Genomic DNA, 15805 nt, shown 5'->3' with positions numbered 1-15805 from the left:
CAGCAGAAAAAAAAAATGTGTAATTGCAAATGAAGCGTGTAAAATTGTGTGGTATGTCTTGTGTGTGGTATTGGCTTGCTTTGATATGGCTGAAGTTGCATATTGGGCTGAAAAGCTTTTGAAAAAATTAAAATGTTATCTGACCAAAATAGATACAGGCGTGGGTTGTGATGTATCATTTTAAATCTTGTGTTTACGAACAGGCATTTCAGCATACCTTACATTGTCTGTAGTATAGCTTGTACTCTGGTAAATCTACCTATGTTTGTCTAAAACTTTTCTATGACTCTTGCTTTTCTTTTTCCATAGGGAGTATACCAGGTTGCTTTGCACCAGTGCAACAGCAAGCTATGACAGATATGTACATATATGCATGTGTTCATACAGCATAGTGTCTACGAGTTAATTCAACTTGTAAAATAGTCCTAAGGTGGCATATACCCCTACAAGTACTATGTATATATTGATATCTAAAAGAATAATTCCTTGGGTTTTCTGTCCCACCTCATATTGAAATTCTTTGTCAGCATTGGTAGTTTGTGGCTAAAAAGTGTATCTGTAGTGCCTTCTTTCTTAGGAAGAAAAGGTAGTGTTCTATGGAGGAAGAACATGTAATGTCTGGTGGGAATTCAAATTAGAACTTTTAGATGAGAACACATATGGCAGTGGCTAGTAAGAATAGGAGAGGTTTCACTACTACCTGCTTTCAGAGGGATGTGACTGCTGTAGTTCAATCTAGGTGATTTGGATCCTGTTGAAGGAGATGCTTCAGTGTTAAGGCTTCCCTTGGGCTTTAAAACCTACTTGCAGCTTGAATTGATCTGTTACTGATTCTCTAGAATCAGGCTCTAGTAGTTCTGGTATTGATACAACAAATGAGTATGTAAAATACATGCTTACAACAGGAGCAGGTAGCACTTGTGCTGACCTGGTTAACAAAGGTGTGGATGATTGTTTCATGACCTTGTATATTTTTGAAAATAATAAGTCGCTTGAAGAACCAGCTTCTAAGAGCTTTGATTTTACTTACAGGCTTCACCAAAATGTTAGAACTGTGAAAAGTTATTGCAAGAGAGAAACTAGTCTAGAATTTTCTTGATTGTATTCTGCTTGGGGCAAGGGGTGGGGAGAGGGAATGGAGTGTGGCGAGTTTTAATAAGAGAAGAAGAGATGTAATAAGGAATAGTAGTGAGTTGCCAAGCTCACATTTTACTAAACTCCCCAAATTTGAAAAGCTTCTGATTAAAAAGATGGATTTAACTTACGGTAGCTCTTTTTATTGTGAATCTGACAGAGGTGGACACCAAAAGATAATGCCTTTCCAGTTTTCATCTATTACTACTGTTCTTCAGTGTCTATCGGGAATCAATCAGATTAATCAGTATGGTTTGAATTACAGTCTGTTGCTATTTTGTTCTTTCACATCTGGGAAAAGTTGAAGAAATTTTCTATGTAAAACAACATGCATTCCGCAGAAACTTAAGTTACACCTGTATTTTCATGGGGATATGTTAAACTCTGCTGTTTATAATAGTACAGCTGTTAGAAGTTAATTATCAGCTAAACACAAAGAAACTGACTGTTCCACAGACTGTAACTCTGTCAGTTGTGCACACTAATTGCCATTAGGTGTATATAAATACAGTCACATGATCATCCTTCATAATTGGAAGGAGCAGAGGTTTTCTGTGTTAAAAATCAGCAAAGTCTGCAAAAGTCACAATCATTTGTATGTAATTTCAAGGTAAGACTCAAAGTGTCAGTGATGCTTAGATGTCATTAGCTAAATTAAAAATAAGTGTCAGTGTTTAGCTTTTAGATACAATATTGCTACCAGCAATTGTTTAAATGCAAGTGAATAGAGCAGAACAAGTTCTGGCAAAATGACCAGTTCTGACCTTTCTTCACTGCTGCCAGTGGCTGTGAAGTGAACAGCACTTCAGGCCCTCAGCTGGTTGCTAAATGGAAGTATTTAAAGAATGCAGGTTTCAGTTGACCTTTGCCTGCTCAGCAGCTGGAGTCTACTTTACTTAAGAGGGACTTGGCCAAACTGGGCTTTTGTGGCAGGGCTATTAGGCATGTGTCATTTTTGCTTGTGTGTGACAGTCTGCCTGGATAAACTTTGTTGTGAAATACAGCAAGTAGAGCCAAGTCCTAAGGTTGGTGTCGCAGGTCACCCTCTGGGGAAGTTTGACAGGAGCTGCTGAGCTGACCTAAGGAAGGGGTGTTCCTTCAGTGTGGCAGTGCCAGGGGCACTATCGGTTGCGTTATGGCTCTGTGCCCAGAAGTGATAGCTGGGACATGCAGTGCGTGCTTCCTGCTTTGCTGTCTTCTGTGCTTATGTTGTTGCGGAGCACTGTTATGGAAGGGATGTGGTCAAGATGGTGAAAGCTTGGAGTTACCTCTTCAGTAACTGGAGAGCTGAACTGTGCTGTGCCAGTTTTGTACTGTGGAAATCCAGGTAGTTAAGGCCAAGCATGGGTGTTATGTTAAATAACATTCTACTTTTAACAAACCGGTAACTAGCAATTCTTCTGTAAGCTGGTGTAGCATAGGCTGTGTCATGATGCCTTGCAGGCCTGTCCTCGGAGGTGAAAGGCAGTGGCAGCAGTGCATTTGGTGGCCTGTCTGGTGACCACACGTGGTGTCACACCGTCCTGTGGTGGCCACCCACTGAGAGGGATGAACCTTTTGTTAAAGTGAGCTGTGTCTTACAGCTTTAGCAGAGTGTGGTTAGTTAGAAAGTATGGGCAGATGCTGTGGTTCAGGGTAATACCTGGGCAATACTGAGGCCTTCTTCAGGCTAGTCTTAAAAGCTGGCTGCTGTTCTAAGTAGCTGCAGAGCATGAATCCAGGCTTGCCTGCCGGTGCCTGAGGCCGGCTGCTGCCGCGGGCGGGGTGATGTGACCGTAGAACTGGCGGCGTTCGGGGGCGTCTCCGGTCTGACCCGGCCCTGGGCTGTCGCACAGCTGCCCACAGGCCTCGGGCCGCGCGAAGGGAGGCCCCCGCGTTCAGGCACACGGCGCGTGCGCCCCTGACAACCGGCGGGCCCTCAGCCAGAAGCCACCGCCTTTCCCGGGCCTGTCGCAGCCGCGGCGGCAGCCTCACCTCGGCGAAGGCAGCCGACGGCCGGGCCGGGAGCGGAGGAGCACTCGCGGAGGACAGCCAGCCCCCTCTGGGCCTCCGCCGGCCGCGCTCCAGCCTCGCCGCCCCTGCCAAGGGCGTAGGCCTCGGCTGCGCGTGCGCTGTAAGTGCCGGTTCGCCGAGCGCCTCCGCCAATCGCCCGGCGGCTTCTTGGCCTGCGGCCCCGCCCCGCGCGTCGGCGAAGGACAAAGTGACGGAGCCGGGCGCGCGGACAGCCTCTGCGCCGAGCCGCCGCCCGAGCAGCGGGTCTGCGCTGCCGCCATCTTAGGAGGTGAGTCGGGGCGGCGCGGCGGTGACCGCCCGGCGGGGCCCGCTGCTCGCCCCGGGGACAGCGGGACGCCTTGGCGGGTGCGGGTCTATCCTGCCCGGCCCGGTTCCGCGGTGGGGCTTCCCCGTTCCACCCCGCTCTGCTCTTCTCGCCCGCCTCAGGTCGCCATGTTCTCGTCCATCGCGCCGCTCGCCCGGCTCAACCCCTTCTACGCGCCGCACTTCCAGCTGGTCCAGGATGGGGCGAGGAAGCGCGCGGGGCCGGCGGAGGCTCCCACCACGCGGCGGAGCTTGGCGGCCGCATCCGCCGCTGAAGGTGAGAGGGGTCGCGGCGGAGGCGAGGCCTGCGGGCGGCGGGGGCGGCGGTGCCCGTCCTACCGCGGGCCTGCGCCCCTCGGGGCAGCGGAGGGAGGGTTAGTTCTCGGCGGGGCTCGGCCGGGCCGGGGAGGAGCCGGTGTTGGGCCTACGCGCCCGCTTGGAGGACGAGGAAGGGCACGGGTGGGGGAGGCGCTGGCAGGCTCTTCCGCTCCCCGCGCGGTGTGTGCTGAGTGGCAGCAAGGAGCCGGTGTTACCGGGAAAGGACACAGGAAGGTTCTGGCTCAGGGTGATTGCAGAGATCCCCAATGGGGATAACAGGATGCTTTTTCTGGCTCTTCCGAGCCTGCAGCGTCGGGGACTGAGGCTTCAGGCCTGTACTTTTCCCTGGAGGAGAGCAGTATGTAAAACGTAAATCTGGATGGATTTCAAAGACCATTTCCCATTTTTTTAATTTTACTTGTTCCCCTCCTCCCCTCCTTTATTCACAGCTGGACATCTGAGTATCCAGACATATTAGAGTGCCTGCAGCTGTTCTGTTTTTTTGTGGGTTCCCCCCCCTTCCTTTGTAGTTGTGGGGTGTACAGCAGATAGCTGTGCTGCCTAACATACAGTGATGCATTTTAGATTTAAGTGTAAGTGATTTGTCTGTGTTTCCTGGTCACTTCTGTGACTTGCAAAGGTCAGATGTTGATACACCTAACAGTGGAGGTAGATGTTAAAATTCTAATTCTTTTAAGGTGTTAGTAACTTAAAAGCATCTCTGCCTTTAAGAAGAAAAAAAAGTGCTTTCAGCAAGATACCTCTTCTGAACTATTATGATAACTGAAGTATGTTAGTGCCCTTGCATTAACATTCATGCAATATGTGGAAGAGAGACAGAACTGGGTGTTGGATTTTATTAAGCTTTCAAGAAAGTACTTCTGGTTTTCAGTGTAGTAATCTTGTTGCTAACTAAAGCCCTAAGTAGCTCTTCAGTATGCTAAATATATTCAGAAAGTGTACTTAATTTCATGAAAGCTTTATGCTTGATCTTCATCCTCCTTGTAGGCAGATGCAGTCAAAGGTGACCAGTTTCTTAGCCTTTGTAGTCTTTTCTGCTGTGTGTGCTATTTTACATACCAGTTGGTTCTCTGGCCTTTGTATTGGGAGAGTAACATGTTGCAGAAGGTATGTGAGCTTACACAAGGTCACACAAAGTCAGTTCAAACCACAAGACCTTGTGAGTTCAGCTAAGGGCATCAGCCATAACGCAGCTGAGAGACAGTGTTTTATGATCAGCTCTTGGAATTTGTCCTTGTTAATATATCAGATCAGAAGCAAAGAAATGAAGTAGGCATATTTTTGTGCTGTATATTTATATTTAAGTAGCTTCAGGGTGTATGTTGTAAATCAGTGTCTAGGTATGTTAGAATAACTTTTCTGCACTCTATTACATGTTTAGCAGTTCTCTTTTCAGGTAACAGTTTTTAGGAAATTTGACTCTGCTTGTAATATGAAGTCTGGGATCTACTATGTTTTTTCCTAAAACTGCTGTACCATTGCAAATTTTGGTACCTGTAAAGAGCTCAAGCCTAGTTGATAGTGGCTTTGCTTTTCTTAATTACTCTTTTTGAACACCTAGCTGACAAGTCAGCCTGAATACCATTGTAATTGAGCAGATACATGAAGCTCTACTCTTCTGTGGCTTCTATAAATGTCTGTTTCTGTCAGTTGAGGAATATGACTCCTAACAGAAATTGTTGTGAAAAAGAGTGTGAACAAACACTTCAGGTGTCTGGGCAGCATGGTAACTGCTGCAGTGTGCTTATGCTGCAGGCCAAAGATAGAGCTAGGCTTGTTTGTATTTGTTTAACTAGTCATTCTGGCAAAGCTGTAAACAGCTTTACTTTTGTCTGCAGATGTGCTAGGGTAACCAAGCTATTTTAGAGGAATGTGTAAGTCCCAGACCAGCCTGTTTACAGTCTTAAACAGTACCCCAGTTAAGGAAATTCTCATAAGTTATGCATTATTCTGACTGATTCATTGCTTTAAGTGTAGTCTTAATATAGTGTCTGTGATTTGGTATTTGCTATTTTAGAATAAAGAAAAAAAAATGTTACTGGTGATTAATTTTGAAGAGTAAGGTAAGAAATGTGAATGTAAACTACTGTAAAATCTGGAACGTTTTTGGAAAGAAGTTCCATTATAATAGCAAAGTTACGAGCTGGATAAGACTGCTAGTGTTAAATGGTGCCCTGTTGATGATGTTGAATGTAAATGTAAATTTTTGTTGATGTTCATAACAGATCTTATTTCAGAAGCAAAAAGGGCAAGGAAGCTCTCAAAGTCTACTCTGTTATATGGGAGTAACACCACTAGTGTTACTAGTGGTAACACTAGTTAATAGCATCTAATCTAATAGCAAAGGCCACTAGGTTATCCTTTTCTACTCTGGGGAATGTTTTCTACATAGTGTATTTTTTTCTATATGCTTATTCAGTATATTAATTTTGGTTTTGCTTATATACTTAAAATGGTAGCCATAGTAGCTGAACCGTGCTGCTACCTTAGGCTTATTTCATAATGTTCATTGTAAACTTAAAGTGTTCTGTGGTTGCACATAATCATATTCCCTGTAGCTTCTTCAAAAATGGAAGAAGGAAACTGATCCTTGTTTTTCAGCTCCAGTAACTTTGCTCTGTTGGAATTTGTGAAAATAACTTTCTCTTATAAGACTCGATGGTTTTCCACACAGTACTGTATGGAACAGTGCAAATGAAATATCCCTTGATGAAACATGATCTGAAAGATTCTTTGTGAGCATTGAATGTGATGATTAATTGAATAAAATTCTGCAATTTCATTAGACAGAAGCTGTATAAAGCTGAGATTCTGTATTTGAAAGAAAATCAAAAGAAAATCTGTATAAAGAATCTGAAAAATACCTGAAATTATATATGTATAAAGAAGAATCCAGCACTGATCTTGTAGATCTGTATGGTCACTACTGAAATACAGAAGTTGTACTATCACAGAATGTTTAACAATAGAAGCGTTGTTTCTAGAATACTAGAGAAACACTCTTGCTTAATTTCTTGGTATAAGAAAATGTTGGATATTTAAACTTTGTCATAATTTCTACTAGCAGTTTTTGGGATTAATTTTTATGGTTTAAATGTGCAGTGAGCTAAAACTTAACTTTATTCCATTGCTTTTTTTAAAGAAACAAACTCAATTTGGAAGGCCTAGAATCAAATCTTGTCAGTCCAAAAGGTGTTAATTTAAAGCAAGGGAATTATTTTTGAGTATAACACTACAGTTGAATAATATAATATAGCATGGGAGATTATTTCAGTTTAATACTTTTAAAAAGGTTGTACTCAGCCAGTTTTGTTTCTTCTCCATCTTTGTTACCATTTGTGATTGATCATATATATGTAATTTTTTCTCCCAATAAACTAGAATACAGCTGTGCATATGGCTCAGGGAGATTCTTTATGCTTTGTGGCCTTGGTGGGATTATTAGCTGTGGAACAACACATACAGCACTGGTTCCTCTAGACCTGGTTAAATGCAGAATGCAGGTTGGTTCTGCATGTTGGTATGTGGTGACATTGACAAAGCATGTTTAGTGTGGTATAATTAATCTACTAATGAATTGGAGGTATAAACTATCCCCTGAACGTCATTGTCCAACAGTGCATGGAGTTTATGTAAAAGCATGGTGTGTCTTTATTTTTTTGCTGCAGAATACAGTTGTGAATATGGCTCGCTCAAGTTTTATGCTCTCTGTGGCGTTGGTGGGGTCCTAAGTTGTGGCCTGACACACACTGGTGTTGTACCTCTGGATTTAGTGAAATGTCGTATGCAGGTTTGTATTAACATTTCTTAAACCTTTTCTCTAATGTAGCCAGCCTATTAAGAGTTTACAGTAGGGACACAGGTCTTTTCTGGATGACAGGAAGTGAGTAAACTTGAATGCTACTTTTATCAAGCCTACTGCTGTGAGACTAACAAAATACCACTCTAAGGAGAAGCAGAGAGATTTAGGATAATCTGGATTAATTGTTTTTGACTACATTTAAGGGACATATAACTGACTATATTGGCTAACAGACACCCCCCACAATGTTACTCTTTGCTGTCTGGTAGGCTGTCCTGTGGTATTCCTATGCTTTTGGAGGAAGGAAGTACTATCTTTGGTATTTTGAAGATCTGGTTTTTATCCTGGAGTGACATGCATGTATAATTTGATCCATTAACATTGTGGATATCAATGCATGGCTTATGGATTGGATATTTTCTAATGACACCACTTTGAATTCAATGAGTGAAATTTGCTATGTTTTTGGTAAGGCCATCAGTGCATTCCTTGGAGTGGTTCTTGATTGAACCGAAAGGAGTTTTGTCACATTGCACTTAATTTGTGATACTTGATTAAAATTGCCTAGTGAACAGCCATGGATAAGACATTCTAATGGATTTTTTCAGGCAAATCTATGCCTCAAGAATGAAGCAAATTAAAGCACACTTCTAAATTCCTGGAAATAAAGTACTTAACTTACTTGTTGTCTAGCTGATTCTGATTATAAAAGTGGTGATTTTGTAATGACAGAACTTCTGAAGTTAGGAGGGAGCTACTAATTAGTCAGATGTACTAGTCACGCTAGGAGTACTGCATGTGATGTTCTTTAAAATTGTGTTCTTCCAGGAGACCTTTATTTAGCATTCTTTACATGAGCGGCTTTTTTGCATACCTGACAACACCTGAAATGCTGGTCTAAAACTAGTAATTCTTTAATGCATCAGAAAAACACGGGGTGCATCAAATAAAGGCAACACACTGCTTTCTACAAAATCTGCATTGAGACCAGCTTAACTGTTTAGCTATTCCCTATTTCTACTACTAGGGAATAGCTGTAGCTGACTATGTGTTTTATTTCTGAAAATGTACCTTAAGTGCGCCTTTCTGTTGTTACGAACTTCAGAAATCCAAGGTCGGTATCTTGACTACCCACACCTAAGGATAAGTTTCCTGGGAAGGAAGAAATTGATGATGGGTAAAGAAGATGTAGCGTCTCAAACAGTTCTTGATCTGTTTGCAAATTGGGTTAATGGGCAGAAAGCCTGAGAGCTATACAGTGCTGCACCTATAATGCTGCATATACAGCTGGGAGCAAAGCCTCATACTTCTCAGGCTTCAGCTGCTTGGTGGGTATGTTAAGCTTGGGTTACCAGTCTTTGGCTTCCTTCCTGGTGATACTTCCCCTTCCTTTTCCAGCACTTAGGAAGGCACAAGAGGAAGGTTCTGTGTGGATTCCAGGTGTGACCTTGTAAAACCTGTCAGCATTTATCTCTTTACAGATCCAGTACAGAGCACGTTACTAATCCTTCCTAGATTCTTCAGGAAGAAAGCCATTGCCTGCCCCCTCATGCCTCTTTAAGAAGAGGTCACCTTTTATGTAGATAATAATTAAGCGTGGTTCTGACAGGAACATAGTTTCATTTTACAGCGGCCAATTAAATATCCAATTTTCTGAAATTCTGAATCTTCTAAAATTGACGTGTTTTGATGAACTAGTTCTCACGTAGGTTGCTGCAGACTGCAAGACAGAATATCAATCATTGCAGGTCCCATAGCTCTTTCTGAAAGCTTTGATTGACTAATAATTTGATATCTTTCTTCTTATTCCTCTGAGGAAGTGTTGGATGATGTCAAATACAAAAAGCAACAATGTGATGTGACTTAAAATTTTTCATGACCCGTTTAAGAATTTTTAAATGGCTTCCTTTCACATGGAAAAAAATATTCAGGTTGATCTTTTTTTATTTCTGATAAGTTATTAGTGAAATCTCACTCAGTGTTTTTTGCCCAGAGAATATTTTCTATATAACCTTTATTGTGAAGTCAAAGTACAAGTGTTAGGAGTTCTTGAGTACACTTTGATCTGCTTATCTGCTTTGCTCCATCTGACTATGTGGAGGGGTCAAACTAACAGTGGACAAATGACCTTCTCTGATTAAGAATCAGGTGAATTGTCAGGCTTGGTTTGTGGCAAGTGTACATAGGTGTGACGTAGAGAGGATGAGAATGCTGACAGAAGCTATCAGGTTTATAAAGAATCCGATCTAAACATATCAGTATACTACTAAAATCACTATACATAGTGATTTTAGTAAATCTTTTTGATAGAGAAAGTAATGTTGTTAATTTGGAGAATAAATGTAAAGCAAAATTCAGATAGTTTTGTGGCTCCTGAGGAACATACTGTAAAAAGAAGTTAGGGTTTAGCCTAGCAAACAACTAGGTTAGCGTAGGTGTTAGGTGTAGGCGTACAGTTGGGTTAGCGTAACTTTGTGTATATGCCGTCTGTCCAGGGAACCTTAGAAAGCCAGCTGTATGAAGAATTTAAGAATTTTATATTTTGGATGGGCGAGTGAGAAGGGAAATAGTAAGCTGTGTCAAGCAATTAATTGCCTATTCTCTTTAGGTCGATCCACAAAAATACAAGAGCATCTTCAATGGATTTTCAGTGACAATCAAGGAAGATGGTGTTCGTGGCTTGGCTAAGGGATGGGCTCCAACCTTTATTGGATATTCCATGCAAGGGCTTTGTAAATTTGGTTTCTATGAAGTTTTCAAAATCCTATATGGCAACATGCTGGGAGAGGTAAGCCTGAAGTGGTTTATATGAGGCTTTATATCTGTAAAGTAATAGTAGTAGTAATGCGGAGTAATCACAAAAGCACGGTTCATTAATAAAAATGTGTGTTTAAATTCCCTTCAGGAAAATGCGTATTTGTGGCGTACTTCGCTATATTTAGCTGCATCTGCCAGTGCAGAGTTTTTTGCTGACATTGCTCTGGCTCCCATGGAAGCTGCTAAAGTTCGTATTCAGACACAGCCTGGATACGCCAACACTCTGCGGCAGGCTGTACCCAAAATGTTTGGAGAAGAAGGCATCTGGGCGTAAGTATCTTCTTGACTTCAATTTCTATTTTTATTCAGGTGCTTGATGTTGAGTATTTTTTCTCAATGAAAGACTGTTGCTAAAACTGCTGTGCTGTTAGAGTATAATATTTTTTGATCTTGTTATTTCAAGACAACAGCTTAACATAGTTTAGGGAATCTGTGCTGAACTGGCTGTTACTTCCACATGCTCCTTAGATCCATCTTTGTGAGTATCTTTGTGCTGAGTTCTGCTGGATAACTTCAGTTTCTAGCAGTTCCAGTCAGAGATATTCAGCAACTTTTTGGTTGTACAGTCAAAGATGCTTGAGTCATTGGCATGTAAGAGTATCATAACTGCATGTTAGCTTTCTGTTCTGATAGAAGTGGCTGTAAATATACAAGTCATTTATCGCTATCGGGACTTGGCTGGTATGCAGACATATGCCTTACTGCACTTGTGGTATGTGTACCGCATCCCTGCAATGTGGTGTAATCTGAAAAGTGACTGCAAAAACAGCTGTGCAGTGTTAAGGCATCGGGTAAATTCTAATCTGTGTTTCTGTTTTAAGTTAGTACTCGAGAACTAATAAAACTTCCTGTTCTGTAGGTATTGAGACACTTAAAGTCTTAACAGTACCAGTATTTAGAAATTGTATTTCCAATAGCAACAATAAGCTGACTCTTTTTTTAAGTTAAAAAAGTACCTTAAATACTGGAGAAAATGAAACTAAGTTTGTCTCTTCTCCGGTTAAGTTTCTATAAAGGTGTTGCTCCACTATGGATGAGACAAATTCCATACACAATGATGAAATTTGCCTGCTTTGAACGTACTGTTGAAGCTCTCTACAAGTACGTTGTTCCCAAGCCACGAAGTGAATGTACAAAAGGAGAGCAGCTGATCGTCACATTTGTTGCAGGCTATATTGGTAAGGAGTCTTTCAGTCCTACACTTCATTAATAGACTGCCACAACTCAAGAAGCCTTTTCAGACTATCAGGTGTAACTAGAATGGTAGATTTTACTTGTAACTTCAAAAGTGTGCAGGGATAAAAAAAAAAAAAACTATATTCAGTCTGTAGGTGGAAAATGAGTCCATAGTAGGGCAATACTCTTAGTTGCTCCTGTGTATTACCAATGTTGATGTCCAAGTTTAGAAACTGCAGCTGATTTAAGTGAAAAAAAACTTGCATATTGCTAGGCTGGGAAAGGTTGAAGGAAGGGGAGAGAAATCTGGATGAAAGGGGGATTTTCAGTATTCAAAGATTTAGAAGGAGTTTTATTTTAGCAGAAGAGGGGTTGCAGGATCCAGAGGCTAGGCTCTCCAGTGGCAATGGGTAGGATGAAGGGTTGTAGGTCAGTCCCACTGCGTGTATGTCAGCAAAGAGCCAGTCCAGAGGGCGTGCTTCTAGGCCTAGCGCAATGAGGACTCCTCAGGGCTTAACATAACTGCAGTGCAATTCATTAGCAATTTATTAGAAGGTGTGGTTGCAGTTTGTTGTGCTTAGTGTGCACAGTAATGGTACAGCTAAAACACCACAGAACTAATGTCAAATTATTCTTTCAGCTGGTGTGTTCTGTGCAATCGTTTCCCATCCTGCTGACTCTGTGGTGTCTGTGTTGAACAAAGAAAAGGGCAGTTCTGCTTCCCAGGTTCTTCAGAGACTTGGATTCAAAGGTACCTTGTTACTTCCATGTATTTTGGATCAAGTGTTTGTGGTGTTTTGGGGAAGATTTTCTTTTTTTTCCTGGCTTCTGACACTACTCCTGCTTTATGTTTTTGCTCCACAGGTGTATGGAAAGGTCTGTTTGCTCGTATCATTATGATTGGTACGCTGACTGCACTACAGTGGTTCATCTATGATTCTGTGAAGGTTTATTTCAGACTTCCTCGTCCACCTCCACCTGAAATGCCAGAATCTCTGAAGAAGAAGCTTGGTCTGACTGAATAGACAGCTCATGGACTGACTATGCTGGCTGTCTCAGTGATGAGTTTCATGAAACTTTTATATATTTGACTATGTAGAAAACAAACTCTATATGATGTCATTATTGGCTCTGCCCTCATGCCATATGAGGGTTTAAATTCTGCCACTGTCATTGCCTGAAATAAATGAGAAACAGAGTGCTTAGTGTCTGTTTACTACTGCGTATGTAAGCTTCATTTCATGGCAGCAAATACCTCAAATATTCCGCCACCCCCTCCCCCCCCAAAAAAAAATTAGCCTATTCTACGCTTCAAGAATGAGAGAAATGTAAAATGATTGTAACAAAAATGAGCTTTCACTGTTTTACAGGGAAGTGCCAAGAACCTATCCTTGCAGAACTGCAGAAACTAACTGCAATTCAGTGCACTTTAGAGTCCACTGTTTTATTTGCCTTTAATAAGCTGTTACCGTAGAGTAGCTCAGCTCCTGAGTGGCTGAGATGCAACTGCAGTCTGGTAGGGCATCCTGGTCCTAATATTGGTGTTTTCCATGGAGATTAAAGGAACCTTATACATAATAGAGCCATTTTTGCTTTGGGGTGGTCATCCCAATGTAACTGATGCTTACTTGACTAATTTCTGCTTTGACTAATTTCTGGCTTTGAACTGCACCAAAGAACTCGGTCCTTCTGGTTGTACTGTGGAATTAAACAGTAGCTGCTACCATAACAAAAGAGAAGCTGATGTTTATAATAAAGATTCTTGAGGATATCTGACCACTAAAAGCTTACTATAGCTTTACAGTAAAATAAAAATGGCTTGCCTTTTATTGTAAAGTTTGACGAACTGGTGAGCTTTTCCCTACACTTGGTACTCCTGTAGTTAGGGGATTGGGGTTTTTTGTGATTTCATTCAGTTTTAATGCTGAGTTTTGGTTGAACCATGCCATTCTGCACTGCAAGAAGCCATACCAATATTTTTGGACGTTGATGTGAAGACATCTAGGCTCCTAGGCATGCAAGAGGAGACAGTCACAGCAATCTTTTGTTAAGGCCATGAACGTGTTTTTTCTAGTCTTTTACAGAAAGATGAGCATGCTGCCTTCTGTGTTTTCCTGTTAAGAACCCACAGTTGGTAAGTTTCATTGAGAAAAAGACAGAAAATGCCTAGTAGGGTAAAAGGGTTCACTGCATCCAGTGCTACTTTGTTCACTTAGTAGAGCTGGAGCTTAAGTGTCTTTTGTGCAAAGCTGTTTGGATATGCTGCCTTTCAGCATTGGAGCTGATGATACTGATCGTAGCTTGGCATTTGCGTATGTTGCACTGCTCCTTCCCCTTTAGTTGTGTCCCTCAGAGTCAGAAGGACAATTAAAGCAGGTGCCCGTGGAGCGGCATAAATACACTGATGGCTGCATCTCACTCTGCAGCCTGATGTTCCTGCTAACTTTTACACAGTGTTGAGCTTCCCACCCCCTGAGAAAACCTTCTGACTTCCAAGATTTTGGATCGTTATGCCAAACAACCAAGCTGAGCCTTATTTTGAATTGTTGCCTTTCAAAATGTGGAGTAAAATCTAAATCTGCTCTATTTCCCTGTCACCGTGACACTAATCACACTCCTAGAGTGGCTGATACCAACTGCATTATACAGTGAGTCAGATTCCCTAAATCTAAATAAAACATTTGCACAAGTACTTTGGTGTTGAATTAAATATATTTCATGTTATAAGTATGTACATGTTTGCCCCATTGTGAGTGGGAAGCTTTGAAATTATATAACGAATCATTAAATGCTCATAAAAGTATATAGCCATAACTATGACTTGATCTTGTATCAAAACCATTGGTGTTAAATCGGCTGTTGAAGTTAACTTTTGTATGTGGTTCAACTTGTTGAAACAACAGTATCACTCTTGTGTACTGATTATCATAGTTTCCTTAGAGGCGTATTTTAATTTGATAGACTTTGCTTGCTGGAAAATATCTTGAGTTCCTTCTAATACTGAGAGAGGGAAGCACTTCTGTCAGCTTTTAAGGCTGGAAGAAGAGCATAACAAACTTGGCTTATGGGCTGAGATAGTCTGATTGTCAAGTAATCCAATGATAAGCTCAATTTCTCAAGACTCTTACTTGTCATTCTACATCCAGAGCAAAATCCTGCATTTCATTTTTTTTCCTCTGAAATTGGGTCATCTTTGTGTATTTAAGTATGTGCAGTAATAAGAGCGTCTCAATATACATTTTCTTACTGCTCAAGGGTAGACCTGAAACTATCTTTTTACAGATGCTCAGATAATTTTATTGAGGTAGACCTGAGACAGGACTACTGGGGGCAGCTTAGCGGTTCCCCTTTTCTTCTGTAATTGAGAAAGGGAAAATAATCTCTGTGCTGCTTCAGTGTTGTGTTTCAGTGGAAAATCCGAGAGCGGGGAGGGGGGGCAGAACTGCCTGGCAGCTGCTGCCTCCATCGATGTTCAGCCATAGGCTTGTTCGGCTGCTTGAGGTGAAGGGGTTTAACGTGTGTAAGATGCCAATTGCTTAAAGGGTCACCCACTCATATTTTGTATAAGCTTATGTGGGGAAAACTGCCGTATTAAAATGCATCTTAAAAGGTCAAGTTTGCCATTGATAACTGATTTATAGCATAATGTGTGGTGCGTGTTTGGAAAGTGGAGAAGATGGGGCAGGGGAGCAGCGGTGCTTTTGGTGGATTTGTGCTTTCATTGCAAGGAAGGTCCTGTATCGAAAAGGAGCGCACCCTTTTGAATCAAATACAACTCGGATAACTCCAGAGATCACTAAACTCAAAAGTGCTTTGTAAAACATGGATCATGTATGTGCTGCTCATGTATATTGTTTCATGAAGGAGGAAAACGTCCTTTCTTGCTGTTAACTGGAGCTGAGATCGGCTTTCTGATTTAAAACGTGCTGTCCCTATAACTTTGGAATAACCACCCCATTCACACCCTGTGTTTGTATCAGGTTGTACTACAGATCAATTATGCCGGTACTTGCTGAAATGCTTGTTGCATATCATTTCAAAATGGGCTGTAAGAATACAAATAGTTGTAATTTCATTGGCATTTCTACATAGAAATGATGTAGTTCACAGTGAAAACAATAAACATCCTGCTTTTTTTATAGCAAATACGAGTACCTTGGATAGCTGAGCTTAATAGCCACGCGGCTTTGTTACAGAATGGCATTTTTGTAACTCCGAGTG

General features: G+C 41.6%; 1 protein-coding gene across 2 annotated transcripts; it reads left to right on the top strand.

Annotated features, from left to right (window-relative positions):
- The first annotated feature begins 3283 nt into the window (after nt 1-3283).
- Nucleotides 3284-15730, top strand: SLC25A3 (solute carrier family 25 (mitochondrial carrier; phosphate carrier), member 3). Of its 2 annotated transcripts, none has more exons than XM_014963530.1 (8): nt 3284-3415; nt 3574-3727; nt 7458-7579; nt 10200-10379; nt 10497-10678; nt 11414-11586; nt 12225-12335; nt 12449-12750. In XM_014963530.1, the coding sequence occupies exons 2-8, from the start codon at nt 3580-3582 to the stop codon at nt 12607-12609; spliced, it is 1077 nt and encodes a 358-aa protein (XP_014819016.1). In that variant the 5' UTR covers nt 3284-3415; nt 3574-3579; the 3' UTR covers nt 12610-12750. The 2 variants fall into 2 exon arrangements, with proteins under 2 accessions (XP_014819016.1, XP_014819017.1); XM_014963531.1 differs by lacking the exon at nt 7458-7579 and adding an exon at nt 7171-7292 and having other exon boundaries at nt 3351-3415; nt 12449-15730.
- The last annotated feature ends 75 nt before the right edge of the window (nt 15731-15805 follow it).

The sequence above is a fragment of the Calidris pugnax genome, unplaced genomic scaffold (assembly GCF_001431845.1).
Source record: "Calidris pugnax isolate Ruff unplaced genomic scaffold, ASM143184v1 scaffold44, whole genome shotgun sequence".
In the NCBI taxonomy this organism is placed as follows: domain Eukaryota; kingdom Metazoa; phylum Chordata; class Aves; order Charadriiformes; family Scolopacidae; genus Calidris; species Calidris pugnax.
This window is presented reverse-complemented; position numbering and strand designations above follow the sequence as displayed.